Below are 27356 nucleotides of genomic sequence, written 5' to 3' on the forward strand. Positions count from 1 at the left end.
AAAAAAAAATCAAACATATACATATTTGTCATCGCCGTGTTCAGTATCGCCCGATCTATCAATAAAAAAAGGATTAACCTGATTACCAAACGGCGTAACGAGAAAAAAGTCAAAAAGCCAGAATTACGATTTTTTTTTTGTTGCCGCAACAGTGCATTAAAATGCATTAACGAACGATCAAAAGATTGCATCTGCACCAAAATGGTATCAATAAAAACGTCAGCTCGGCATGCAAAAAATAAGCCGAGATCACGAAAAATAGAGACGATATGGGTATCAGAAAATGGCGCAATTTTTTTTTTTTTTTTTAAACAAAGTGGAATTTTTTTCACCCCTTAGATAAAAAAGAACCTAGACATGTTTGGTTTAGTGAACCTAGTAAAAAAGGCAAACAAAAAAACAAGTGTGGGATTGCACTTTTTTTGCAATTTCACTGCACTTGGAATTGTTTCCCATTTTCTAGTACATGACATGATAAAACCAATGGTATCATTCAAAAGTACAACTCGTCCTACAAAAAACAAGCCCTCACATGGCCATATTGACGGAAAAAAAACAAAAAATTATGGCTCTGGGAAGAAGGGGAGCGAAAAACGAAATGCAAAAGCAAAAATACCTCTGGGGGTTAAGGATCATAGGGAACATAAGGAAAAGAATAATAGAACACCAAATGCATTTCGAAAGAAAGTGCGTTTTTAAACTTTTTTCACTGTCTCCACTTTTGGACATATCAAACAATAAGAGTAAGGCTGGAGTCACACTAGCGTATTGCATCTGATGCCAGGGCAAAGGATGCGATCAGGAGCCGACTGTCATGCGTCTGTGGTCCTAGCCTCTCGCACAGCTGCGGAGGCGGAGAAATGAATTTCTCCATCTCCTCCATTGCCGGGGTCAGCGTGTATCGCACATCACTCGGATGATATCTGAGTGATGTGCGTTGTTTCAGTTGCACCCATAGACTTATATGGGTGCGAGTGAGCCGAGACTAGGCCGAGTGTCGGTGACAATCGCAGCCTGTACAATATGGCCAGGGGAAAAAACGGTGAAGTGAGCTGCCCCATAGATGAATACTCGTCCAAGTGCTATGCGATGTTTTATCGCATAGCACTCATCCGTATTCCTCTCTAGTGTGACTCCGGCCTAAGTGAGAGCGGAGCCCCAGTAATAGCTTCCTGTTGATGTTCAATACATCTAAAGGCAGGAAGAGTGAAGTCAGTGCTGATTGGGAGCAGGGCTCGTGTCAAGACCATTGGAACTGCGCTGGCACAGAAAGTGAGTATGAGTGTATTCATTTGAAATAGGCCAGACATGAGGAATGACAAGGGGTTATCCTAGTAATGGACAACCCCCTTTAAGAAATACAATTTTTGGTTAAAACATTTCCAACATTATGAACATGAAAAAGGTTTCTTCCCTGTGTGGGTTCTCTGGTGCCTAACCAAATATGATTTCCGGTTAAAACATGTCCCACATTCTGAACAGGAAAAAGGCTTCTCTCCTGTGTGGATTCTCTGGTGCCTAACCAAATCTGATTTCTGATTAAAACATTTCCAACATTCTGAACAGGAAAAAGGCTTCTCCCCTGAGTGGATTCTCTGGTGCCTAACCATATCTGGTTTCTGTTTAAAACATTTCCCACATTCTGGACAGGAAAAAGGCTTCTCCCCTGTATGAATTCTCTGGTGTATAACAAGATGTGTTTTTTGGTTAAAACATTTCCCACAGACTGAACAGGAAAAAGGCTTCTCCCCTGTGTGGGTTCTCTGGTGGCTATCAAGATACGCTTTTTGGTTAAAACATTTTCCACATTCTGAACATGAAAAAGGCTTCTCCCCTGTGTGGGTTCTATGGTGCTTAACCAAATCTGTTTTATGGCTATAATATTTCCCACATTCTGAACATGAAAAAGGCTTCTCCCCTGTGTGACTTCTATGGTGTCTAACAAGATTTGTTTTGAGCTTAAAACATTTCCCACACATGGCACAGGAAAATCTTTTCTCCACTGTGTGAATTTTTGGATGTTTAAGAAAAGACTTTTCAATGTTTTCGATGGGAAAACAATTTCTATATTCTGAACATGAAAATGGCTTCTTTGATTTAGGACTATTTCTGTTTTTAATGCTTATTTTGTGACTTTGATTTTCCTTAGCAGTCAATAATGAATCAGAAGACAGGACCTGTTTCAAAGGATCAGATGAAAGATCTTTGCAGTGGAGGGATGATGGTATATCTGGAGTAATGGCATTCAATTCAATTATATCCTGTGGTGTCCCAAGATCATCGGATTTCAAAATTGACAATGTTAGCTGTACATCTGATCTCCTGGTACAGTCATCTGCTAAGAATAAAACAAATTATTTTTGAATAAAATATCTTTGAATGTCATTTAACATTTCTACTTAAACTGTCTGTAAAAATGGCAAGTTATGTAAAAATATTGAGCTATCCACCAAGAGAATGACAGTTCACAGTCTAAGGCCGGGATCACACTAGCGTTGAATACAGACGAGTGCTATGCGAGAAAACCTCGCATTGCACTCGGACCACTGTTAATCTATGGGGCAGCTCACATCACCTTTTTTTCTCGTCCATATTCCGCATTCATGTAAAATCGCAGCATGCTGTGATTGTACACGTATATCGCCTGAGACTAGCCAATGCAAGCCTATAGGTGCAAGAAAAAAAAAATCGGACACCACACAGACCATCAGTGTGACTTGCGAGAAATACACACACATTTTCCTCATTTCAGCCCATTGAGCCATTAAAATTCAATGGGGAAAAGCAGTGAGAAATATAAAACCATATGCATGTCATGCGGATGCCATACGGATACATGGGTATGAGAAAATTGCACCATCGCATTGCAAACTCATAACACACGGATGACCGTATGGAGAACATTTGTGCGACTCTCGGCAGGGAGACTCGGACCAATTTTTCATATGTTAAGGCTATGTGACCACGTTGCGTTTTTTATGCGTTTCTGCCTCGTTTTTTGCTGCATGCTTAAACGCATTCCCATGCAATCCTTTGGGATTCCGCAGTTGCTGTGCCCATGCTGTGGGTTTTCCCGCTGCGGAATCGCATAGTGGTAAAATCCGCAGCATGTTCATTATTTCTGCGGAATCGCGGCGATTCCGCAGCCATAGGGTTGCATTGAAATGCTCACTTTACGCATGTGGTTATATCCACCATGCGTTAAGTGAGCGCTTCATGTGCGGATGGTACCCAGGATCTGGAGGAGAGGAGACTCTCCTCCAGGCCCTGGGATCCATATTTATGTTAAAAAAAAGAATTAAAATAAAAAATAGGAATATACTTACCTTCTGATGGCCCCCAGAGTTCTCCTGGCTCTCAGCGGTGCATGCGGCGGCTTCCGTTCCCAGGGATGCATTGCGCAAATCACCTGAGATGACGTCGCGGTCACGCGACCATGACGTCACAAAGGTCCTTCGTGCAAAGTATCCCTGGGAACGGAGCGTACGGGGAGCGCCGCTGAGGAGACCGGGAGCGCCGCTGAGGAGATCGGGGGCCGTCGGAAGGTGAGAATAACAGTATTTTTTAAATCTAGGCAGCATCAATAGTAAAAAGTTAGTCACACTTGACCAAGCTGTCAATCACTTTTCCAAGTGATGCTTCAAATCGCTTGGAAAACACAAGCATTCTGCAAGCTAAAAATGCTTTCACAATGCTTGTGTTTTGTGGGAAAAGGCATGCGAATTCTGCATGTGTTTTACCTGCGGCAGGGAGTTGCGGAAATTCTGCGGACATTTCCGCATTTCTGCAACGTGGGCACATAGCCTAAGTGTGACCCCGGCCTAATAGAAAACCTCATAAGATAAATACAGACCATAAAAGGAACCATTAGTGCAAATCTGCTATGCACATTCCACCCCATGTGGGGAAACAGTGAACCAAGCATTAACAAAAGGACACTCCAAATCTAAATATGTTGAAAACAAGAGGAAAAAATATGGAGCTGAAGTCCAAATACTAAAAGGTATCAGGATTGCCCCCTGACGAAGTCAACACGATATACCACATGATGGGTAAGGAACCATAGGTTAGGAGATGGTCTGATTATATTGGGCACTTTGGCGCTAGGCACTGATTATTATGGTTGCTACTTACCATCTTATCATCTTGTTTTTTTTTCCCTGATATGATGGAACGGCACTAAGCACTTTATTAAACTAATGATGTGGTACTATTTGGTCTACATGCTGATATCTACCTGATCTCTCTGCTGATCATGTCTCTTGTATTGATGTTACATGTATTTAAATGAATGTTACTAATTGATGCTATCGAATAAATGTATACCTTTTTAGTATTTTGGACTTCAGCTCCATATTTTTTTCTTTTGTTTTAAAGTAATAGAAAATCTCATAGGATGATCCAGTGGAGCGTTGTGTTCAACTGTTTGCTCATTCTGCCTCCCAAATATGGAATAAAAAGCCACAAACGTTATGTTGATGAACATAATACCTATAAAAACTTCTACTCATCTCATGAAAAACAAGTTCCCACTCAGGTCCATCATCTGTCAGTGAAAAAGCAGAAGTTTCCACATTTTTAGTGGCTCTTCAAAAGCAACATGGCTTCCATAAACCTATACAACAATATCCGTTCTCAGAAAGTGAAATCTCTTCCTCGCTTCAGAGCCTTGCAGTGTGCACAAACCACAATTAGCAAGAAATAAAAAAAAGAAACCCTTCTGCAGGCAAGTGCCAGCGGCAGCACCTGCACAGCATCGTAATCACATATGTATTTTGTAATTAAATATATATACATTTCTTTGTTATTTTCCTGAACTTCATAACAAAAAAAACTGTTTTGAAATCGAGTTTGTAGCACTTGCGCAGTAGCAGCTATCGGTGAAAAAAAAAAAAAATTCCTCCTGCAAGACAATGCTGCCTGCGCAATAGCAGCTTAGCGATCGCCGATAGCTGCTACTGCGCAGGCAGCACCATCTTGGAGGAGGATTTTTTTTTCTCTACCAAGATGGTGCCGCCGGCGCCTGCACAATAGCAGCTATCAGATCACTGATAGCTGCTATTGCGAAGGCATGACCGGTGCTATTTTCAAATTGATTTTTTTTTCAAAGATATATACTGTATAATATTCATTATGTGAACTAGGGAGCAGGTCAGTGAGTGATTAGTGACCTGTCAGAAGGCATACTGATGAATACCTATTCAGAGCACCACATGAAGACCCCCCACAGGCCGCCCCAGTGCACGGGAATATCATTAGCCAAAAACTGAAAATAAGGATTAACCCCTTTCTGCCAGCTGACGGAATAGTACGTCAGCTGGCAGATCCCCTGCTTTAAGGTGGGCTCCGGCGGTGAGCCCACCTTAAAGCTGCGACATGTCAGCTGTTCTGTACAGCTGACATGTGCGCGCAATGAGCGCGAGCAGAATCGCGATCCGCCCGCGCCCATTAACTAGTTAAATGCCGCCGTCAAGCGCTGACAGCGGCATTTAACTAGCGCTCCCGGCCGCGCGGCCGGAAGTGCTCGCACCGCTGACCCCCGTCACATGATCGGGGGTCAGCGGTGCATTGCCATAACAACCAGAGGTCTCCTTGAGACCTCTATGGTTGTTTATGGCCGATTGCTTTGAGCGCCACCCTGTGGTCTGCGCTCAAAGTACGCCTGGATTTCTGCTACATAGAGGTGATCTGTACTTCACCTCTATGTAGCAGAGCCGATCGAGTTGTGCATGCTTCAAGCCTCCTAAGGAGGCTATTGAAGCATGGCAAAATTTAAAAAAAAAGTGTTTAAAAATATAAAAAAAATAAAAAATATATAAAAGTTCAAATCACCCCCCTTTCGCCCCAATCAAAATAAAACAAGTAAAAAAAAAATAAACCTACACATATTTGGTATCGCCGCGTTCAGAATCGCCCGATCTGTCAATAAAAACAAAGGATTAACCTGACCGCTAAATGGCGTAGCGAGAAAAAAAAATCAAAACGCCAGAATTACGTTTTTTTGGTCGCCGCAACATTGCATTAAAATGCAATAACGGGCGATCAAAAGAATGTATCTACACCAAAATGGTATCATTAAAAACGCCAGCTCGGCACGCAAAAAATAAGCCCTCAACCGACCCCAGATCATGAAAATTGGAGACGCTACAGGTATCGGAAAATCGCGCAATTTTTTTTTTTTTTTAGCAAACATTGGAATTTATTTTTACCACTTAGATAAAAAATAACCTAGACATGTTAGGTGTCTATGAACTCGTAATGACCTGGAGAATCATAATGGCAGGTCAGTTTTAGCATTTGGTGAACCTAGCAAAAAATCCAAACAAAAAACAAGTGTGAGATTGCACTTTTTTTGCAATTTCATCACACTTGGAATTTTTTTCCCGTTTTCTGTTACACGGCATGGTAAAACCAATGGTATAGTTCAAAAGTACATCTCGTCCCGCAAAAAATAAGCCCTCACATGGCCATATTGAGGGAAAAATAAAAAAGTTATGGCTCTGGGAAGGAGGGGAGCGAAAAACGAAAAAAGCTCCGGGGGTGAAGGGGTTAAACAACCACAAGACGGATTTCATTAACCAAGGTATCATTGTAATTAGTGTAACGGCGCCAACCTGACAGTGTCTGTAGGTTACTGTGAAAAATCCTGCTGACAGGTTCCCTTTTAAAGGGTGATGAGCAAGACATTCGCTGGGATCAGGAAAACGGAGTAGATAGCGCCAACCTGTTCGTGGTGGCCATCTTTTGAGCTGCCAGGTGACCCTGAACAGTGACCCCATTACATTGTTTCTGCAAACTATTCCAGTAAGATCTTGATACAAATTGTTAAATGGCACTACTTCCCTTCTTAATCCTGCCATGTGCCCAGACAGTAGCGTACAACCGTATATAGGGAATTATAAGACTCAAGAGACATTGGAAAATAATTTGTGAGGTCCATCTGTTTGCTATTCCCATTTGTGAAAGTGAAAAAAATGGGGTTTATATTTTGTAAAGAATTCTAAAATTCTCACCACATAAAGTGACACACGTCAGATTTGAAAAATGGGCCCTGATTAGGAACAAAAAACTGGCGGCAGGAACTGGTTATCAGAGTATTTTGGTAACTAACTACTGTAGTGAAAAACTGTGACTATGGACAATAACACATCTACTGAAATGATCAAACTCAACAGTCTTCATCAGAAATAAATGAGTAACTAGTGGTGAAACCTCTCTGGGGTAATTACTGTATGTGGCTCGATGCCTATTGGCAATCTAAACTAACAAAAGGGCCAATATTTTCTGTCAGATGAGCTTCAAGAACAAATATTAGATCATCAAAGGTAAGAATAGAGAAAGTATTAGTGCCCCCATTTCAGGAGAGATTGTGAAGTAATCTGAATCCCTAAGGCTATGTGCACACGTAAGGATTTGTTGCAGAAATTTCCTGATAAAAACCGGACATTTCTGACAGAAATCCGCATGCGTTTTTTTCTTGGTTTTTACGTGTTTTTTTGTGCGGTTTGTTTGTGTTTTTCCCAATGCATTAAATAGCGGCAAAAACGCGAAAAATAGGCAAAATTAATGAACATGCTGCTTTTTTTACTGCGATGTGTTTTTTTTCACGGAAAAAAAAGCATCATGTTCACAAAAATTGCGGAATGCATTCTAAATGATGGGATGCATATGTATGCGTTTTTATCGCGAAAATTCCTGAACGTGTGCACACAGCCTTAGGACTGAAAACATAATGTAATTTACGATGTGGAGTGAACCCATGAAACCAGGGCTCGAGCCATGCCAACACATCTCCTGCAGGCAGGAATAAATGTACATTACAGCCATCGGCCACACACAGTTTAGAGATATAACATGGCACAGGTGTAATGTTTTTTATGTAGTTTATCACAATTCCTTAAAGTTAGTCGGTTTTAAAAGAAAGTGAGAAGTCAGGATAAAGGGAAACTCTGCTGTTATTGTACAGACATTCACATTTGGCCTCAGTGCACATTTAATGTTGTCGATCATAACAGTGAAGTTTGGCCAGAAAGACTGGACCTGGTCTTGTAGGGACCATATGAGCACATTCAGCATCACAGAAAGGGGAGAAGGTAGATTCATCCAATAAGATATCAGGGTTCTAGGAAGCCAACAGCATCATTACCCTCCGCTTTCTCTTAGGGTATGTGTCCACGTTCAGGATTGCATCAGGATTTGGTCAGGATTTTTCATCAGTTTTTATAAGCCAAAACCAGGAGTGGAACAATTAGGGTATGTGTCCACGTTCAGGAAACGCTGCATTTTTGACGCTGCGTTTTTCCGCAGCGTCAAAAACGCAGCGTCCAGATGTTACAGCATAGTGGAGGGGATTTCATGAAATCCCGACTCCACTATGCGTTAAAAAACGCATGCAGTTTTGCCGCGAAAACGCACATGCGGTGCGTTTTTTCAAAATGCAGCATGTTGCTACAATGAGCAAAACACGCAGGCACACCGCAGGTGACCTGCCAGTGACCTCAGGTGCAGTTTTGGTCAGGATTTTACTTGCATAAAATCCTGACCAAATCCTGATGCAATCCTGAACGTGGACACATACCCTTAGGGTGTGTGTCCACGGTCAGTAAACGCTGCTTGTTTGACGCTGCACAGAGCTGCAGCGTCAAACACGCAGCGTCCAGATGTTCCAGCATAGTGAAGGGGATTTTTTGAATTCCCGTGTCCACTATGCGTGGAAACCCGCACGCGGCGGGCCTGCGACTCCGGACATGCTGCGCGTCTTTCCAGATCGCAGCATGTCCGTACACCTTGCGGGGACGCAGCGTCCCCGCAAGGCATAACACAGGGCCCTATGGGAGGGGGGCGATGATCCCGGATGTGTACAGTTAACACATCCGGCATCATCGCGTCCAAAAAAGGGGGCGGGGCTTAGCGCCGAGCGGCACCGCCGGCCATCCTGAACGTGGACACGCAGCCTAACTTGTCAGCACATTCTACGTACGCTGTAATTTGGTTTTGCAGTTTACAAATCTGGGAAGTTAAGTGTCAGCATCGTCTAATCCCAGGGGGTAGGTGGATATTCCAGGTTTTAAGTTCTATTGAAAAGTAATTTCAACATTTCCAAATGGAGCAGAATGTTGTGGTTTAGAGGCAAAATGGTGATCACAAGATTGTGATACGACCGGACTACACCATTGATAAAGTAGTCACAGCCGGTGACTGAGAAGAATCTGTGACTTCTCTGCATTTACTGGTTACTACTCACCTGGGTAGTCATATGTAGGAATCTCCTCTTTACACCACTCATCATCCCTCACATATGTCCCTGTAGTATTAATAAAGATCAGATCTTCACCCTAAAACAAATATTGTAAAAGTCACAGACAGAGGGAGAAGTCACATCTATGATCAGCTCTAATCCTGCCATCTCCACCGTTCTCATTACACAAGTATAATTCATATAATACTGGTGGATAAAACAATACTGAGCAAAAGACCTTCACAGCAGTCTACACATCATTGACGAGATCTCATGACACCTTCTCTCCATCTACCTGGTGATCCTGAGGAACATTGGGATCTTCTTGTTTACAGTCCTGTGGAATAAGAGGATGGGGACATCTCTCTGGTGTTGTCCTCTTACTGGATAGAGCTGGCAGAAACACATACAGGGACTGAATTCATTCTTTATATACAGATAATTATAGGCCGTGTGTATTTAGTCCTGTCCATTACCTGATATTACGAGGGGCTGGGGAACCTCCATCATGACGTCCTTGTACAGATCTTTGTGTCCTTCTAAATACTCCCACTCCTCCATGGAGAAATAGACAGCGACATCCTGACACCTTATAGAAACCTGACACATACCATGATATCATCATCCACCGTTCCCTTCATAGCATACTTATAATGTCCCAGCATTCCCAGCAGAGTCACCTCTCCAGTCAGCAGCTCAATCATCTTGTAGGTGAGTTCTAGGATCTTCTGGTCATTCATATCCTCATGTATCAGGGGTTGAGGTGGAGACCACATGATTGGGCTCAGGGGTCTTCTCCATCCCTCAGACACAGGATCCTGACAGCGCTCACTAGAGGTCTTCTTCACTACCGTGTAATCCTGGTTATGGAGAGACACATTAATGAATCTCACTAAAGACATTTCCAGAGTCCTCACCTCTCCAGTTCTGTCCATCTGTTATTCCCATAGATAAGAATGAAGGAATGTGACGTCATCAGAATCTCTCACCTCTCCAGTAAGCCGGAAGAGGATCTCTAGGGTGAGGTGTAATATCCTCTCCGCCATCTTGTCTCTGTCCATATCCAGCCTTGATGGGTAAACCAGGAAAATTCTCTTTTATAGAAGATCTTCACTGAGAGGATCCAATATTGTAGAGACCTGAATGAGAAGAAGAGCCGATGTAATATCATAAAAATCCTGTGTAATAATACAATTACTGGAGATAATAAGGGAAACATATGAGGAGATTTATTATTTTACAGTGTTTAGTTTTCTTCTTTGCATCTGCTAATAAAACCTATATATTTAGGCCACAGACAACAAGCAGTTTCTCCCTCGGAGTCGGCAGCTGAATACGTTTCTCATAGACTCATCTTCCATAACGCTAATTCTCGTCTCATTTACCAACACTGGAATCGGCATTAGCAATACTGCAGGAGATATTCATTACACGTGACAGGAGAAATAACTACTTCATCATGAGGACGACATCTTCATCTTCTACTACGGCTCTAGAAACATATTTGGCCAGAGTCCATCGCTGACTCCATCACCACCGGCCGTCTATATGAAGGTTTCCCGTCTTCCCCGCACTGTAATCTTCTATCACATTAGATCTCATGTCTGATTCACACACAGAAGTTTGAGGCTTTTATAAAAGATTTTTTGTAAGAACCAAGACAGGAGATATATATCTCTTTATATTGCCTTTTTTTAGCATTTTGAGTTGCCCGTCAGGGCCGTGGGGTACTCGGTACCGGGTCCGATACTTAAAGGGGATGACATGGTGGCTGCGACCCGGTCTGTGGCCCTGGGTGCCCAAATAATAGGGAAAGGTCTTTAATGGGAGTGGTTAATAAAGTTTTGTTTGTGATGCCACCTGTGGTATTCGGTCATTGGAGACCAACGCTGCTTAAAGAGGTCCTCTGGGGTGATGTTATGGCAGCTAGATAGTAATACTTACCACAGGTGAAGTTGGGTCCCCAGGGCTCCCAATGTGTAGCTGGTGATGGTGGGTAGTGTACAAAGAAACGGAGGACACAGGTTTGCAGTCTCTTTACCTGGTTTACTGAGGGCTTCAGGCAACCGTAGTACTGGGCACCAGATCACATGTACAGGCAGGGTCTGGCCGGCTTGGAAGCATGTTCAGAGTCCCCTTTACCAGGATGAGATGAAAGCCTTCCTACTAGCGCAGTGGTGTAGTCCCTTACTGCCTGTGGCTATGGTCAGGGTCCTCACTGTTCTTTCTGCCCTCCTTAAAGGTAGGGCACTAACCTGTATGACAGGTGGCCCGAGCCTTTTTACATGGTCTCCATCACGACCCGGGCTCTATGTGCCACTGTGTCAGGTGACATGAAGTCCAGCTGTCCTGCCGGTTTCTGCTGTAAGTCTTGGGCGTCCCTCACAACCTTGGTCTTCCGGCTTCCAGGATCTGCATTTTGCATGGAGGTAGCCCAATTGTAGCTGTCCTCCCCAGTTGTCACTCGCCTGTGCTTCGCTCTCCTGCATGCTCACTGCAATCTGTTCTTCTTTCTGTTATCTCTTTCCTCCAGGAGCTGCAGCACCCTCGTGGCTGCACGGCGCCTCCCTCATACGTCCTGCCTCAGACTGTTCCAGTCTACTGTCTGGCACTCACTGACAGGAACTAACTGACTTTCCCTCCAGACCAGACTATATATATATATATATATATATATATATATATATATATATATATATATATATATATATATATATATATATATATATATATATATATATATATATATATATATATAGGGGAGCCACCCACAAGCTGGATCAGAGCTCCCCCTTCTGGCTTGGAGTGTGAACATGTTGTATGCTTGTGTTTACCTGATAGAGAAGACCTTTCCCTGCTTCCAAGCGTGACATCACCATCCCCGTGAGGAAAGCAATGCCACTGTAACAACCAGGACCCTGGGGTGTTACACTTTTCTTGTAGGCTTTAATATATTACATGAAAAACACCCCCCCCCAAAAAAAAAAAAAAAAAAAAATTGGGGATGGAGGTACTGTGGAAAAATTATAATGTGTGTGGGAACCAAGAAAGTGGCTGTATGGTATCAAGAATGGGGATGAGTATTTATTATCTAGTGGTTTGGGTGGTAGAATGTTGTGTGGGGCATCTCATATTATCGTAATGTGTTTGAAGGTTGGCGGTACTGTAAGAACATTATATTGTATGGGGGTCCTGTACCATGAGAGTACCACATGTGTCCTTGGTTCCAGTCTTTCATAGTTGGGTCATTTGTATCCATCAGCGGAAAAGGAACAAAACCATTGTGATTCTTATAAGGAGACAACACAAAACCCCTAAATATAACAATTTATAACAACCCCACAATCTGTGACTTCAGGGTAAATCGCTATCTCACCATTGGATTAGAGCTGATACTGTGAAGCTAAAGTGACTAAACAGACTTTCTGTCACCTCCATAAAGGGGCACTTTTCCGTGTTTGTCAGAATTGTCCGAGGATTATTAGAGGTGATAGTTTCCCCCCAATTAGAAGGGACACGTGTGGATTTTGGTGTCTTTACCAGCTACAGTTCTGGTGGGATTTACTCGGTAAAGTGCTGGAATCACTTTCTCCCAAAGGGTTAAATGGCGTCTGTAACTACATTGTCTTTCTATGAAGCTTTTTCTCCGAACTTTCTTCCTCTGTTTTCTGCCGTATTTCTATTACTCTCCGGAATCAGGAATGTATTAAGTCCTATAGAAACTGCGGAGAAAGAATCATTTCTAATTCTGTGTTTCCAGGATTCTTTTTGTGGGAATTGGCTGCGATATCCCCTGTGCAATATATTTCTAGTATTAAAGGGAACCTGTCACCAGGTTTGGCTAATACGAGTTACGGCCACCGCCTTTCAGGGTTTATCTACAGCATTCTATAATGCTGTATATCAAGAACCCGATCCGATCTGCAAGAGGAGAAAGATAACTTTTATTATACTCACCTACGGGGCAGACTGGTTGTCGCAAGTCTTGGTCCGGCACCTCCCATCTTCTTGTGATGCCGCCCTCCTGCTTGCTTCATAGCTCCAGGCCACCGCACTCCTGCGCAGGAGGCGTAACCGGCCCGCAGCGTTCAGCTGCATACAAATACATGCAGCCGCACATTCTCATGCCGAGTGCAGGCGGCTGTGCCGGGTACTGAGGTGCGAGACTTGAGCAAGTTTCTTGCAAGTGTGACCCCGGCCTAATGCAGATTTTGTGTGTGTGTGTGTCTTTATTTAACTGTTTATGTACCATTTTATTATGTTTATTAATAAACATCGGGCTTGGTATTATCTATCTGTATATAGATCTATCTATAGATCTATATATCTATCTATAGATCTATTTATCTATCTATCTGTAAACATTATTCTTCAATGGAGTATGTAAATGAAGAGGATGAACAAGAAATAACATCACAATTTTTATTTTGTTTCAATAATAGATCTTTATTTAGCTTACCAAAAAGCATGAAAATCTGTATGAAAATCCGCATGAAAAATGCATGAAAAACACATCCAAATTTCACCTGCGTTTTCTGCCAAGAGAGGAAGAATCTGAACAGAAAATTCCACAGGCATATCCACAACGTATGCACATACCCTAAGAAGGACCCCCATCTTATAAAAATCTTGTTTCTGCTATTTTCCACCCCCAAATTTGGGGTGCGTCTTATAGTCCAAAAAATACAGAAGTTTTAGAGAAAAAAATTGCACAGAATAGTTTCATACGTAGCGAGGTAGCGTGTTAGTGTATTGGACGTCACAGTATTTGGTGATGTCGGATTTTGTTTTAAAGAAAAAAAAATGTACAAAGTACCTGCATAGACAGGGAGGTAGCGTCTTTCTTTTGCACAAAAAAAAGGTTATCGGCGGGTAATTTCTAGTGCATTAGGGGAGCGTACATCACATTGTTGGTGACATTCAGTTTTCTTCTGCAATCAAATAATTATTTGCGTTAAGTAAATATTTTGCAAGTGCATTAGGGGAGCATGCATAGCATTGTTGGTGACATCTTTTCTTTTGTAAAAATAGAATTATTTGCATCGGGTAAATTTTTAGGTAGTGCATTAGGGGAGTGTACGTTGTATTATTGGTGACGTCTATTTTTATTTTGCAGAAAAAAAGAATAGTTAGTGCCAGGTAAATTTATTGGGAGGACATTAGTGTAGTGAAAGTCTCAAATTTTTTTTTATACAAACTTTTTTTATATATATCTATTTTTTTCTTTACATTTTTTCTTCTAAGTGCTTCTTCTAAATTTTTTCTCTCTACTTTTTATAATAAATAGCAAAGCATCACTTACACACATTCCCGGGGTTTTGAAAGAAAAAACTAAAAATGGCCCATTCGTCAAGACGCTATTCACCAGAGGAGGCATATGGTTTCCTTTCCTCTAACACAGATTCAACCAGTGAGGAAGATCCCACATTCTTTTAGTCCTCCTGCTCCTCATTTAATTAGGAAGGACCCCCAGCAAGGTGCCCTAGGACCCAGGCAACCCCTCCAACAATCGATCCCACATAGATTGCACCCCCTGAAAATTATCAGCCCGTCATTCCGGATTTCATCGGCAGCTCAGGAATCCAGTTTGACACCTCTGGCCTCACTGAAATTGACTTCTTCAAATTCTTTTTCAGTGAGGAAATAATAAATCTTATGGTGCCCCAGAACAACTTGTATGCCCACCTATTTTTCATCCAAAATCCCACATCAGCATATGCCAAATGGACCCCTGTAGATGCAGCAGAGACGATGACATTTTGGAGAATTGTGCTGCATATGGGCATAATCCGAAAACTAGAGCTTCACGAATACTGGAGTACTGATGTTCTCTACAGTACCGGTAATCTGTATGTCCATGACAAGGACACGATTTGAAGAGAAAGACAAAAATGATTACATTATAATGATAATGCATAGTGTCCTCCCTGAGACGATCCAAACTTTGATCGTCTATATAAAATTCGGCCGGTTGTTGAATACTTCAGCAGAAAATTTGCTGAGGCTTACAACCTCCAAAGGGACATCGCTATAGATGAATCTCTGGTTCATTTCAAAGGGAGGCTAAAATTTCAACAATACCTACCCAAATATGGAATTAACTGTACAAACTGTGCGAGAGTACCATAGGGTACACCCACAGATTTAGGGTCTACAAGGGAAAATACACCCAGATTACCCCCCGAATGCCATCCTGTCCTGGGGGTGAGTGGGAAGATTGTGTGGGAATTGCTGCACCCACTGCTGGATAAGGGTTATCACCTCTACATTGATAAGTTTCCCACCAGCATCCCTCTCTTCAAGGCTCTCTCTGTCAGAAGTACAGTTGCCTTCGGCACTATGTGAAAAAATTAGAAACGCCTGCCTAACCAACTAATTGGGCAAACGCAGAGAAAAGGCGAAAGCCGAGCCCAATGCAACAACAACATGCTGGTGGTCAAGTTTAAGGACAAAAGGGATGTCCTAATCTTCACCACCATACACCGTGACAACAGCTCCCTTGTCACTGTTCGTGGTACAACACAAATCCCAAATCCAGATTGTACCCTGGATTACAATAGGTACATGGGGGTGTAGATCTTTCAGATCAGGTCCTCCAACCATACAGCGCCATGCGAAAAGCTAAAGAATGGTGCAAAAAATTGGCTGTGCACATTGTATAGATGGCACCGTACAATGTTTTTGTGCTGTTCTGATCTGCAGGCGATACAGGGACCTTCCATCAATTTCAGCAGGTAGTCATCAAGGTCTTAATGTTTGGCACTCAGGTAGGTGAGGGTTCCGGTACTTCTGAAACTGATAGTGCCTGTATTGTCCCAGGTCAACATTTTCCAGGACCGGTTCCCCAAACTGTGAAGAAAGGAAGATCACAAAAACGGTGCAGAGTATGCTCCAAGAGGGGAATCTGAAAGGACACTATTTACCATTGTGAAACCTGGTCTGAGAAACCTGGTCTTCGAATTAAGGATTGCTACAAAGCGTACCACATGTCCACAAATTAATAAAATTAGTTTATACCCTGTTCACACAACACACTTTTACAATCTGATGTACTCCACACATCTTACACATAACACCACTTTATAAATTCACATTAGTAAAACTAAAAACATTATAATCATTACTATAAAACTATGCCTCTAGATAAATTCTTTGAGGGATGCAGTTTCCAAAATGGGGTCACTTATGGAGTATCCAAGCAAAAAAAGAGAAGTGTATCTAGCGAGCGTAGAAGGAACCGTGATAGATCTATTATTGGGTGAATCATCTCACCAATTGGATGATTATTGATTACATGACGGACATGACAAAAGGAAGCTTGTAAAATACTATTTACCTCCGTGAATTTTTTTTATACGGTGTTACAGATAATATATCTTTATTATATTTTTTAGTAAAATGTAAATTGTTTTTTTACTCTATAAACTACTGACAACATGTCTACAAAGTTCCAAGCGATAAATTTTGTATTTATTTTCTGAAAATGAGAAATTGTCAAAATAACAAAAAATGCATTGCTTGCAGACCTTAAATAATGCAAAAAAGACAAGTTCATAATAATTTAGAAACAAGAATACTCATGTTTTAACTCAGGAAGAGTTCAGAAATCAATATTTTTTGGAATTACCATGATTTTTAATCATAGCTTTTGGGTGACACTGCTTTTGGGTGACCTTATGCCACTCCTGGTACAAAAATGTAAGCAGTTCTTCTTTGTTTGATGGCTTGTGACTATCCATCTTCCTCTTGATTACATTCCAGAGGTTTTCAATGTTTTTAGGTCTGAAGGTTGGGCTGGCCATGACAGGGATTTGATTTGGTGGTCCTTCATCCACACCTTGATTGACCTAGCTGTGTGGCATGATGCATTGTCCTGCTGGAAAAAAAGAGTCCTCAGAGTTGGGGAACATTGCTTGAGCAGAAGGAGTCAACTGTTTTTCCAGGATAACCTTGTATGCGGCTTGATTCATACATCCTTCTCAAAGATTAACCTGCTCAATTCCAGCCTTGCTGAAGCATCCCCAGATCATCACCGATCCTCCACCAAATTTCACAGTAGGTGCCAGACACTGTGGCTTGTACGCCTATCCAGGTCTCCGTCTAACCATTTGATGACCAGGTATTGGGCAAAGCTGAAAATTAGACTCAACAGAGAAGATTACCTTACTCCAGTCCTCTGTGGTCTAATCCTTATGGTCTTTGGCAAACTTCAGCCTGGCTCTCATTTGCTTCTCATTGATGAAAGGTTTTTTTTCTAGCTTTACATGACTTGAGTCCTGCCTCTAGTAGCCTGTTACGAACTGTTCATGCTGTGTACTTCACCCCAGCTGCCATTTGCCATACCTTTTGTAGGTCACTTGATGTCATCCTGCGGTTGCTGAGTGACATTCGAATAAGATAGCAGTCTTGCTGGTCAGTGGAGAGTCGTTTTCGCCCTCTGCCGGTCTGTAGCTTTGTTGTCCCCAATGTCTGCTGCTTGACCTTGTTGTAATGGACTGTCTTAGAAATTTTAAGGATGGAGGCAACATGATGCTTACTGTGTCCCTCTGCTAGTAAAGCCAGAATTGAGCCCTTCTTTTCCTCACTCTAGGCTTTTCTTTTCAACTCCTTTGGCATGGTTAAAAGTTATTTTTTAATTCCTATTACTTTTCGGATATTACTCTTGTTTTGCCATCCAGCTTGTCCTATTGCAAGAGGATTGTGAACACCACAGCAGGATTTTTTTTATACTTTTCTTCGTTAAATAAGATTTGGTTCAGATGATCACCTAATCAGAAGCACATTAAGCAGAATGAGGTGTACTCTGGTTGGAATTCAACTGACATGGGAATGGAATGGCTGTCAGACATGTAGAGAAGCTGATTTTTATAAAACTGTGCAGTGGTCTCTTAATTATTGCTATGTATGGGTTTTTTCACTGTTTAGGCACAGCAAGGGCTTTTCAAATGTGATATGTCGTCTGCTCTCAATTCCATCCAATTTTGTGTTCTAAAAGTCAATTTTGTGTTCCTTTCTTTCCGAGCCCTGCCATGCATCCAAACAGTGGTTTTCCTCCACATATGGGGTATCAACCTACTCAGGAGAAATTGCACAACAACTTTTGTGGTACATTTTCTCCTGTTACCCTTGTGAAAATAAAAAAAATGGTGCTAAAAGGTAATTTTTGTGACTACAGTTAAATGTTAATTTCCAAGTTGCTTCTGTTTCTGTGAAGCACCTGAAGGGTTAATAAACTTCTTGAATGTGGTTTTGAGCATCTTGAGGGGTGCAGTTTTTACAATGGTGTCACTTTTGGGTATTTTCTGTCAGATAGGCCCCTCAAAGTCACTTCAAATGTGATGTGGTCCTTACAAAAATTGTTTTGTAAATTTGTTGTAAAAATAAGAAATCGCTGGTCAACTTTTAATCCTTATAACGTCCTAACAAAAAAAATATATGCTTCCAACATTGTGCTGATGTAAAGTAGACATGTGAGAGATGTTATTTATTAACTATTTTGCGTGATATATCTCTATATGACTTAAGGGCACAATAATTCAAAGTTCGAAAATTGCAAAGTTTTAAAACTTTGACACATTTCCAATTTTTTCACAAATAAACGTCATATCGAAGAAATTTTAGGACTATCATGAAGTACATACTTTTCATGAACAAAACAATCTCAGAATCAGTGGGATCTATTGAAGCGTCTATAGTTATTACCTCATAAACTGACAGCGGTCAGAAATGAAAAAATTGGACTGGTCAGGAAGGTGAAAACAGGCTTCGGGGTGAAGGGGTTAGGCTCCGTTCACATTTGCGTTGTGCGCCGCAGCGTCGGCGCCGCAACGCACAACGCAAACAAAAATGCAGCAAAACGCATGCACAACGCTGCGTTTTGCGCCGCATGCGTCCTTTTTTTTATTGATTTTGGACGCAGCAAAAATGCAACTTGCTGCGTCCTCTGCGCCCGGACGAGGGCGCCGCAAGGTCGCATGCGGCGCAAAACGCAAGTGCGAAGCATGTCCATGCGCCCCCATGTTAAATATAGGGGCGCATGACGCATGCGGCGACACTGCGGCGCCCGACGCTGCGGCGCAGACCGCAAATGTGAACGTAGCCTAAAATACACCCTATAGCGCCACATGAAAGACACTAAAGAATACAACTTTATAATACTGAGTTGGCTGACAATAATCTAAGCGCTCCCTCCTATAACAACTCTCCCTGAGCTGCTTCCTGATGACGGTGTGCCGAGCATCGCGTCACTGGGTCTTCTATAAACCCGATAACGTGATGCGGCCGGACAGTCACAGTAATACCAGTAACCAACATGGCTACAGCATCACCGTGTATGGCGGGTAATCCCCACATGTTTATTGGCTGGGAACTCGAGCACGGCGCTCCATCACCTGCGATACTTCAGTAACAAGCTTGTCCGAGCTCCCGATGACGGATCGAGTAGTGGAGAGCGGCTCACTCATCACTAGTATCTACATTATTGTGCTGGAGCCAGGAGAGGAATCATCGCATTGTGGGAGAACTTCTCTGGGCTTCTGTCCTCTCATCCTGCAGGTGTCTGAGTGGATCGAATGTGGACTTGGGAACCAGCGAAGCCGCATTCTGTCCACAGCTGTTATTCAGTAGTGTAGCTACCGGGGTGGTACAGAGGGGGCGGTCGCCCCAGGCCCCACACTCTGAGGGGGCCCACCCGGAGCTACGCTACTGTAACTGTATCGCGCCCAGTGTGCCTGTACAGTTACATTCTGGTGCAGGGAGAATCAATCTCTCAGCTTGCCACCCGGCTGCTATGAGGCCCTTGAGCAGGCGAGGGGCCAGATGCCAGCAGTGGCCCCCCCGCCATTGCAAGTTCAGCTGTATCGGCTAGATGCCGATACAGCTGACCGCATTGATGAGTTAAGGAGCGTTACGCTCCCTCTCCCATCATCCCCCTCTCAGCATCTGACATCACCGACGCCGACACTGACAGGGGGTTGCGATTACGTCATTACCTGGCACCCGCTGTCTGGAGATGTGCGGGCACTCAGAGCAGTGGAGGAACCAGGATGAATGGGATTGTATTTATTTTTTATGGGGCACAATTATGCTATATAGTCTACCTAGGGGGGTGCATTATATTAGGGGCTGCATTATTCTATAGAGGCTGCATTATATTAAAAAGAACCTGTAACCAGGTTTGGCCAAAAAGAGATAAGGCCATCACCTTTCAGGGCTGATATGCAGCATTCTATAATGCTGTATATCTGCCCCCAACCCGACTTGCAAGAGAAGAAAAATAAGTTATTATACTCACCTGTGGGGCAGTCTGGTCAGAGGGGTCTCACACTTCTTGGTCCAGCGCCTCCCCTCTTCTTATGATCGCCGTCCTCCTGCTTGATTCCTGTGGATGACGTATCACTGTGTTGTCCACACAGTCTCCTCAGCATCGTGCTCCTGCGCAGGCGTACTTCTCTGTCCTGTTGAGGGCAGAGCAAAGTACTGCAGTGTGCAGATGCTAGGGCTCTTTGACCTTTCCCGACACCTGTTTGCAGTGCCAAGGAGTCTGTTTGGATGACGCAGAGACGCGTCAGTAACACGAAGCAAGTGGGAGGGTGGCATCACAAGAAGAGGGGAGGTGCTGGACCAAAGCCTGCGACACCCCTTGGACCTGACCGGCACGCAGGTGAGTATAATAAAAGTTCATTTTCTTTTCTTACAGGTTGGGTTGGGGGCAGATATACAGCATTATAGAATGCTGTATATCAGCCCTGAAAGGTGATGGCCGTAACTTATATAGGCCAAAACTGGTGACAGGTTCCCTTTAAAGGCTGCATTATACTATAGAGGCTGCCTAGTGGGGGTGCATTATATTAGGGCTGCATTATGCTATAGAGGCTGCCTGGGGGGGTGCAATTTATTAAGGGCTGCAGTATACTATAGAAGCTGCCTATGGGGGCTGCAGTATACTATAAAGGCTGCCTATGAAGGGCAGCATTATACTATGTGGAGGCCTGTGGGGAGTGCATTATGCTATATTGAGGGCTATATTGAGGATTGTCTGGTGCATTATTTTTTATGAGGGCCATCATACATTGTGGAGATTACAGTGTTGGAGCTATCAAACAGTTTGGGGGATACTATAGGGTCAGTATACTGTGTGGGTACTATACAGTGAGGGGGCATTAGACTGTATAAGAGAGAATCATACTGTGTATAGGGGAGCTGTACGGGGGGAGACTCGGGACATTGTAAAATGTAAAGTGGACGCTTATTGTTATAGGGGAATTCAGGTTACTGTGACTGTCAAAGGAGCACACAGGGCAATATTACTTTCTAAGGGACAAAATGTGAGCACTGTTTTCTAGGGCACTTGCACCTGGCATTAGTATATTCTAGAGGGTTGTTTAGAATTTAGAGGGTGCAGAGAACCACACAGCAGGTGCAGTAATAGGGACACATACGGCAGCAGCGGCTCAGTATTGGGGTATCAGGTGCAGTAATAGGGTCACATACGGCAGCAGCGGCTCAGTATTGGGGTATCAGGTGCAGTAATAGGGTCACATACGGCAGCAGCGGCTCAGTATTGGGGTATCAGGTGCAGTAATAGGGTCACATACGGCAGCAGCGGCTCAGTATTGGGGTATCAGGTGCAGTAATAGGGACACATACGGCAGCAGTGGCTCAGTATTGGGGTATCAGGTGCAGTAATAGGGACACATACGGCAGCAGCGGCTCAGTATTGGGGTATCAGGAGCAGTAATAGGGACACATACGGCAGCAGCGGCTCAGTATTGGGGTATCAGGGGCAGTAATAGGGGCACATATGGCAGCAGCGGCTCAGTATTGGGGTATCAGGTGCAGTAATAGTAATAGGGTCACATACGGCAGCAGCGGCTCAGTATTGGGGTATCAGGTGCAGTAATAGGGACACATATGGCAGCAGCGGCTCAGTATTGGGATATCAGGTGCAGTAATAGGGTCACATACGGCAGCAGCGGCTCAGTATTGGGGTATCAGGTGCAGTAATAGGGACACATACGGCAGCAGTGGCTCAGTATTGGGGTATCAGGTGCAGTAATAGGGACACATACGGCAGCAGCGGCTCAGTATTGGGGTATCAGGAGCAGTAATAGGGACACATACGGCAGCAGCGGCTCAGTATTGGGGTATCAGGGGCAGTAATAGGGGCACATACGGCAGCAGCGGCTCAGTATTGGGGTATCAGGTGCAGTAATAGTAATAGGGTCACATACGGCAGCAGCGGCTCAGTATTGGGGTATCAGGTGCAGTAATAGGGACACATACGGCAGCAGCGGCTCAGTATTGGGGTATCAGGGGCAGTAATAGGGACACATACGGCAGCAGTGGCTCAGTATTGGGGTATCAGGTGCAGTAATAGGGACACATACGGCAGCAGCGGCTCAGTATTGGGGTATCAGGGGCAGTAATAGGGACACATACGGCAGCAGTGGCTCAGTATTGGGGTATCAGGTGCAGTAATAGGGTCACATACGGCAGCAGCGGCTCAGTATTGGGGTATCAGGTGCAGTAATAGGGACACATACGGCAGCAGCGGCTCAGTATTGGGGTATCAGGGGCAGTAATAGGGACACATACGGCAGCAGCGGCTCAGTATTGGGGTATCAGGGGCAGTAATAGGGACACATACGGCAGCAGCGGCTCAGTATTGGGGTATCAGGGGCAGTAATAGGGACACATACGGCAGCAGTGGCTCAGTATTGGGGTATCAGGTGCAGTAATAGGGACACATACGGCAGCAGCGGCTCAGTATTGGGGTATCAGGGGCAGTAATAGGGACACATACGGCAGCAGTGGCTCAGTATTGGGGTATCAGGTGCAGTAATAGGGACACATACGGCAGCAGCGGCTCAGTATTGGGGTATCAGGGGCAGTAATAGGGACACATACGGCAGCAGCGGCTCAGTATTGGGGTATCAGGGGCAGTAATAGGGTCACATACAGCAGCACCGGCTCAGTATTGGGGTATCAGGGGCAGTAATAGGGACACATACGGCAGCAGCGGCTCAGTATTGGGGTATCAGGAGCAGTAATAGGGACACATACAGCAGCAGCGGCTCAGTATTGGGGTATCAGGTGCAGTAATAGTAATAGGGTCACATACGGCAGCAGCGGCTCAGTATTGGGGTATCAGGGGCAGTAATAGGGTCACATACGGCAGCAGCGGCTCAGTATTGGGGTATCAGGGGCAGTAATAGGGACACATATGGCAGCAGCGGCTCAGTATTGGGGTATCAGGTGCAGTAATAGGGACACATACGGCAGCAGCGGCTCAGTATTGGGGTATCAGGGGCAGTAATAGGGACACATACGGCAGCAGTGGCTCAGTATTGGGGTATCAGGTGCAGTAATAGGGACACATACGGCAGCAGCGGCTCAGTATTGGGGTATCAGGGGCAGTAATAGGGACACATACGGCAGCAGTGGCTCAGTATTGGGGTATCAGGTGCAGTAATAGGGACACATACGGCAGCAGTGGCTCAGTATTGGGGTATCAGGTGCAGTAATAGGGACACATACGGCAGCAGCGGCTCAGTATTGGGGTATCAGGAGCAGTAATAGGGACACATACGGCAGCAGCGGCTCAGTATTGGGGTATCAGGGGCAGTAATAGGGGCACATACGGCAGCAGCGGCTCAGTATTGGGGTATCAGGTGCAGTAATAGTAATAGGGTCACATACGGCAGCAGCGGCTCAGTATTGGGGTATCAGGTGCAGTAATAGGGACACATACGGCAGCAGCGGCTCAGTATTGGGGTATCAGGTGCAGTAATAGGGACACATACGGCAGCAGCGGCTCAGTATTGGGGTATCAGGGGCAGTAATAGGGACACATACGGCAGCAGTGGCTCAGTATTGGGGTATCAGGTGCAGTAATAGGGACACATACGGCAGCAGCGGCTCAGTATTGGGGTATCAGGGGCAGTAATAGGGACACATACGGCAGCAGTGGCTCAGTATTGGGGTATCAGGTGCAGTAATAGGGACACATACGGCAGCAGTGGCTCAGTATTGGGGTATCAGGTGCAGTAATAGGGACACATACGGCAGCAGCGGCTCAGTATTGGGGTATCAGGAGCAGTAATAGGGACACATACGGCAGCAGCGGCTCAGTATTGGGGTATCAGGGGCAGTAATAGGGGCACATACGGCAGCAGCGGCTCAGTATTGGGGTATCAGGTGCAGTAATAGTAATAGGGTCACATACGGCAGCAGCGGCTCAGTATTGGGGTATCAGGTGCAGTAATAGGGACACATACGGCAGCAGCGGCTCAGTATTGGGGTATCAGGGGCAGTAATAGGGACACATACGGCAGCAGTGGCTCAGTATTGGGGTATCAGGTGCAGTAATAGGGACACATACGGCAGCAGCGGCTCAGTATTGGGGTATCAGGGGCAGTAATAGGGACACATACGGCAGCAGTGGCTCAGTATTGGGGTATCAGGTGCAGTAATAGGGACACATACGGCAGCAGCGGCTCAGTATTGGGGTATCAGGTGCAGTAATAGGGACACATATGGCAGCAGCGGTTCAGTATTGGGGTATCAGGTGCAGTAATAGGGACACATACGGCAGCAGCGGCTCAGTATTGGGGTATCAGGGGCAGTAATAGGGACACATACGGCAGCAGCGGCTCAGTATTGGGGTATCAGGGGCAGTAATAGGGACACATACGGCAGCAGCGGCTCAGTATTGGGGTATCAGGGGCAGTAATAGGGACACATACGGCAGCAGTGGCTCAGTATTGGGGTATCAGGTGCAGTAATAGGGACACATACGGCAGCAGCGGCTCAGTATTGGGGTATCAGGGGCAGTAATAGGGACACATACGGCAGCAGTGGCTCAGTATTGGGGTATCAGGTGCAGTAATAGGGACACATACGGCAGCAGCGGCTCAGTATTGGGGTATCAGGGGCAGTAATAGGGACACATACGGCAGCAGCGGCTCAGTATTGGGGTATCAGGGGCAGTAATAGGGTCACATACAGCAGCAGCGGCTCAGTATTGGGGTATCAGGGGCAGTAATAGGGACACATACGGCAGCAGCGGCTCAGTATTGGGGTATCAGGGGCAGTAATAGGGACACATACAGCAGCAGCGGCTCAGTATTGGGGTATCAGGTGCAGTAATAGTAATAGGGTCACATACGGCAGCAGCGGCTCAGTATTGGGGTATCAGGTGCAGTAATAGGGACACATACGGCAGCAGCGGCTCAGTATTGGGGTATCAGGGGCAGTAATAGGGACACATACGGCAGCAGTGGCTCAGTATTGGGGTATCAGGTGCAGTAATAGGGACACATACGGCAGCAGCGGCTCAGTATTGGGGTATCAGGGGCAGTAATAGGGACACATACGGCAGCAGTGGCTCAGTATTGGGGTATCAGGTGCAGTAATAGGGTCACATACGGCAGCAGCGGCTCAGTATTGGGGTATCAGGTGCAGTAATAGGGACACATACGGCAGCAGCGGCTCAGTATTGGGGTATCAGGGGCAGTAATAGGGTCACATACGGCAGCAGCGGCTCAGTATTGGGGTATCAGGGGCAGTAATAGGGACACATACGGCAGCAGCGGCTCAGTATTGGGGTATCAGGTGCAGTAATAGGGACACATACGGCAGCAGCAGCTCAGTATTGGGGTATCAGGGGCAGTAATAGGGACACATACGGCAGCAGCGGCTCAGTATTGGGGTATCAGGGGCAGTAATAGGGACACATACGGCAGCAGCGGCTCAGTATTGGGGTATCAGGTGCAGTAATAGGGACACATATGGCAGCAGCGGTTCAGTATTGGGGTATCAGGGGCAGTAATAGGGACACATACGGCAGCAGCGGCTCAGTATTGGGGTATCAGGGGCAGTAATAGGGACACATACGGCAGCAGCGGCTCAGTATTGGGGTATCAGGTGCAGTAATAGGGACACATATGGCAGCAGCGGCTCAGTATTGGGGTATCAGGGGCAGTAATAGGGTCACATACAGCAGCAGCGGCTCAGTATTGGGGTATCAGGTGCAGTAATAGGGACACATACGGCAGCAGCGGCTCAGTATTGGGGTATCAGGGGCAGTAATAGGGACACATACGGCAGCAGCGGCTCAGTATTGGGGTATCAGGGGCAGTAATACGGACACATACGGCAGCAGTGGCTCAGTATTGGGGTATCAGGTGCAGTAATAGGGACACATACGGCAGCAGTGGCTCAGTATTGGGGTATCAGGTGCAGTAATAGGGACACATACGGCAGCAGCGGCTCAGTATTGGGGTATCAGGGGCAGTAATAGGGACACATACGGCAGCAGCGGCTCAGTATTGGGGTATCAGGGGCAGTAATAGGGACACATACAGCAGCAGCGGCTCAGTATTGGGGTATCAGCAGGATGAGGAGGTTGTGCAGGTTGGGAATAGATGGTGATGGTGCTGGAATATGAGAAGTGAAATGTGTCTTTGTTGTATTCTGAAGCTTCGCCCCCCCAAACCAAAACCCTAGCTACACCTATATGTTACGTCACTGTTCACACCACACAGAGACCCCAAAGAGCCTCAGTGCTGAAGGGGTTAATGTATCCTGCACCCAGTAATGGAGAATCTCCACCACCTACCTCCACCCACAGGGCCGCACTCCACATATATGGCTGCTCTGTGCACACAGGACCTGTGATGAGGTCACAGGAGGGGAGGAGTCAGGGGTCACATGATCAGGGCCCTCAGTGTATACAGGACTCTGCTGTGCTGACAAGTATTCAGCTCCTCTGCTGGTGCTGCTCCTTGAAGAACAGGTAACGTTGCTAAACGTAGAACAATTCCCCCCATTAAGTGATTGGATCCTCCCAGATCTTTCATAGACCTTAGTGATATTACAGACGGGAGATTCCAAGAGCGCTAGATTCAGGGGTAATCCTAGTGCTGACTGAGCCGTGCGCCTCCATCTAAGAGAGCGGCCACAACCCCAGACGATGCAGCGGCCGGAGCAATGTTATTGATGGATGGAATTTCTGAGAGCAGCAAATTAATGAGAATGTTTTACCGGAACCTCCTGGGGCATCAAGGAAAACCGTCTCCTATTCCCACCTGGAATCTGAGCCATAATTGCCAAATCC

General features: G+C 45.0%; 2 protein-coding genes across 3 annotated transcripts in view; one reads left to right on the forward strand and one right to left on the reverse strand.

The window, feature by feature from the left end:
- On the reverse strand, positions 1-26970 carry LOC143767612 (oocyte zinc finger protein XlCOF7.1-like). Of its 2 annotated transcripts, XM_077256048.1 has the most exons (7): positions 26859-26970; positions 10228-10377; positions 9919-10098; positions 9715-9838; positions 9534-9631; positions 9245-9335; positions 1-2335 (listed from the first exon to the last, which is right to left on the reverse strand). In XM_077256048.1, the coding sequence occupies exons 2-7, from the start codon at positions 10297-10299 to the stop codon at positions 1389-1391; spliced, it is 1512 nt and encodes a 503-aa protein (XP_077112163.1). In that variant the 5' UTR covers positions 10300-10377; positions 26859-26970; the 3' UTR covers positions 1-1388. The 2 variants fall into 2 exon arrangements, with proteins under 2 accessions (XP_077112163.1, XP_077112162.1); XM_077256047.1 differs by lacking the exon at positions 26859-26970 and having other exon boundaries at positions 1-2338; positions 10228-10373.
- The window catches only part of LOC143767608 (uncharacterized), a 54879-nt gene continuing 54476 nt past the window's right edge, over positions 26954-27356 (forward strand). The window contains exon 1 of the mRNA XM_077256040.1: positions 26954-27035. The gene's annotated coding sequence lies outside the window, so the exon portion shown is untranslated. The remainder of the gene's footprint in view (positions 27036-27356) is intronic.

This window comes from Ranitomeya variabilis, chromosome 4, assembly GCF_051348905.1.
Source record: "Ranitomeya variabilis isolate aRanVar5 chromosome 4, aRanVar5.hap1, whole genome shotgun sequence".
In the NCBI taxonomy this organism is placed as follows: Eukaryota; Metazoa; Chordata; class Amphibia; order Anura; family Dendrobatidae; genus Ranitomeya; species Ranitomeya variabilis.

What these genes read in the sequence shown, in the direction of transcription:
- LOC143767612 (XM_077256047.1), bottom strand. Translation starts at nt 10,299, where the DNA reads ATGGACAGAGACAAGATGGCGGAGAGGATATTACACCTCACCCTAGAG. An exon ending in TTGAGCTGCTGACTGGAGAG is followed by an intron (nt 9,839 to 9,918) that starts GTGACTCTGCTG and finishes GGTATGTGTCAG; the next exon opens with GTTTCTATAAGGTGTCAGGA. An exon ending in ATGTTCCTCAGGATCACCAG is followed by an intron (nt 9,336 to 9,533) that starts GTAGATGGAGAG and finishes TATTTGTTTTAG; the next exon opens with GGTGAAGATCTGATCTTTAT.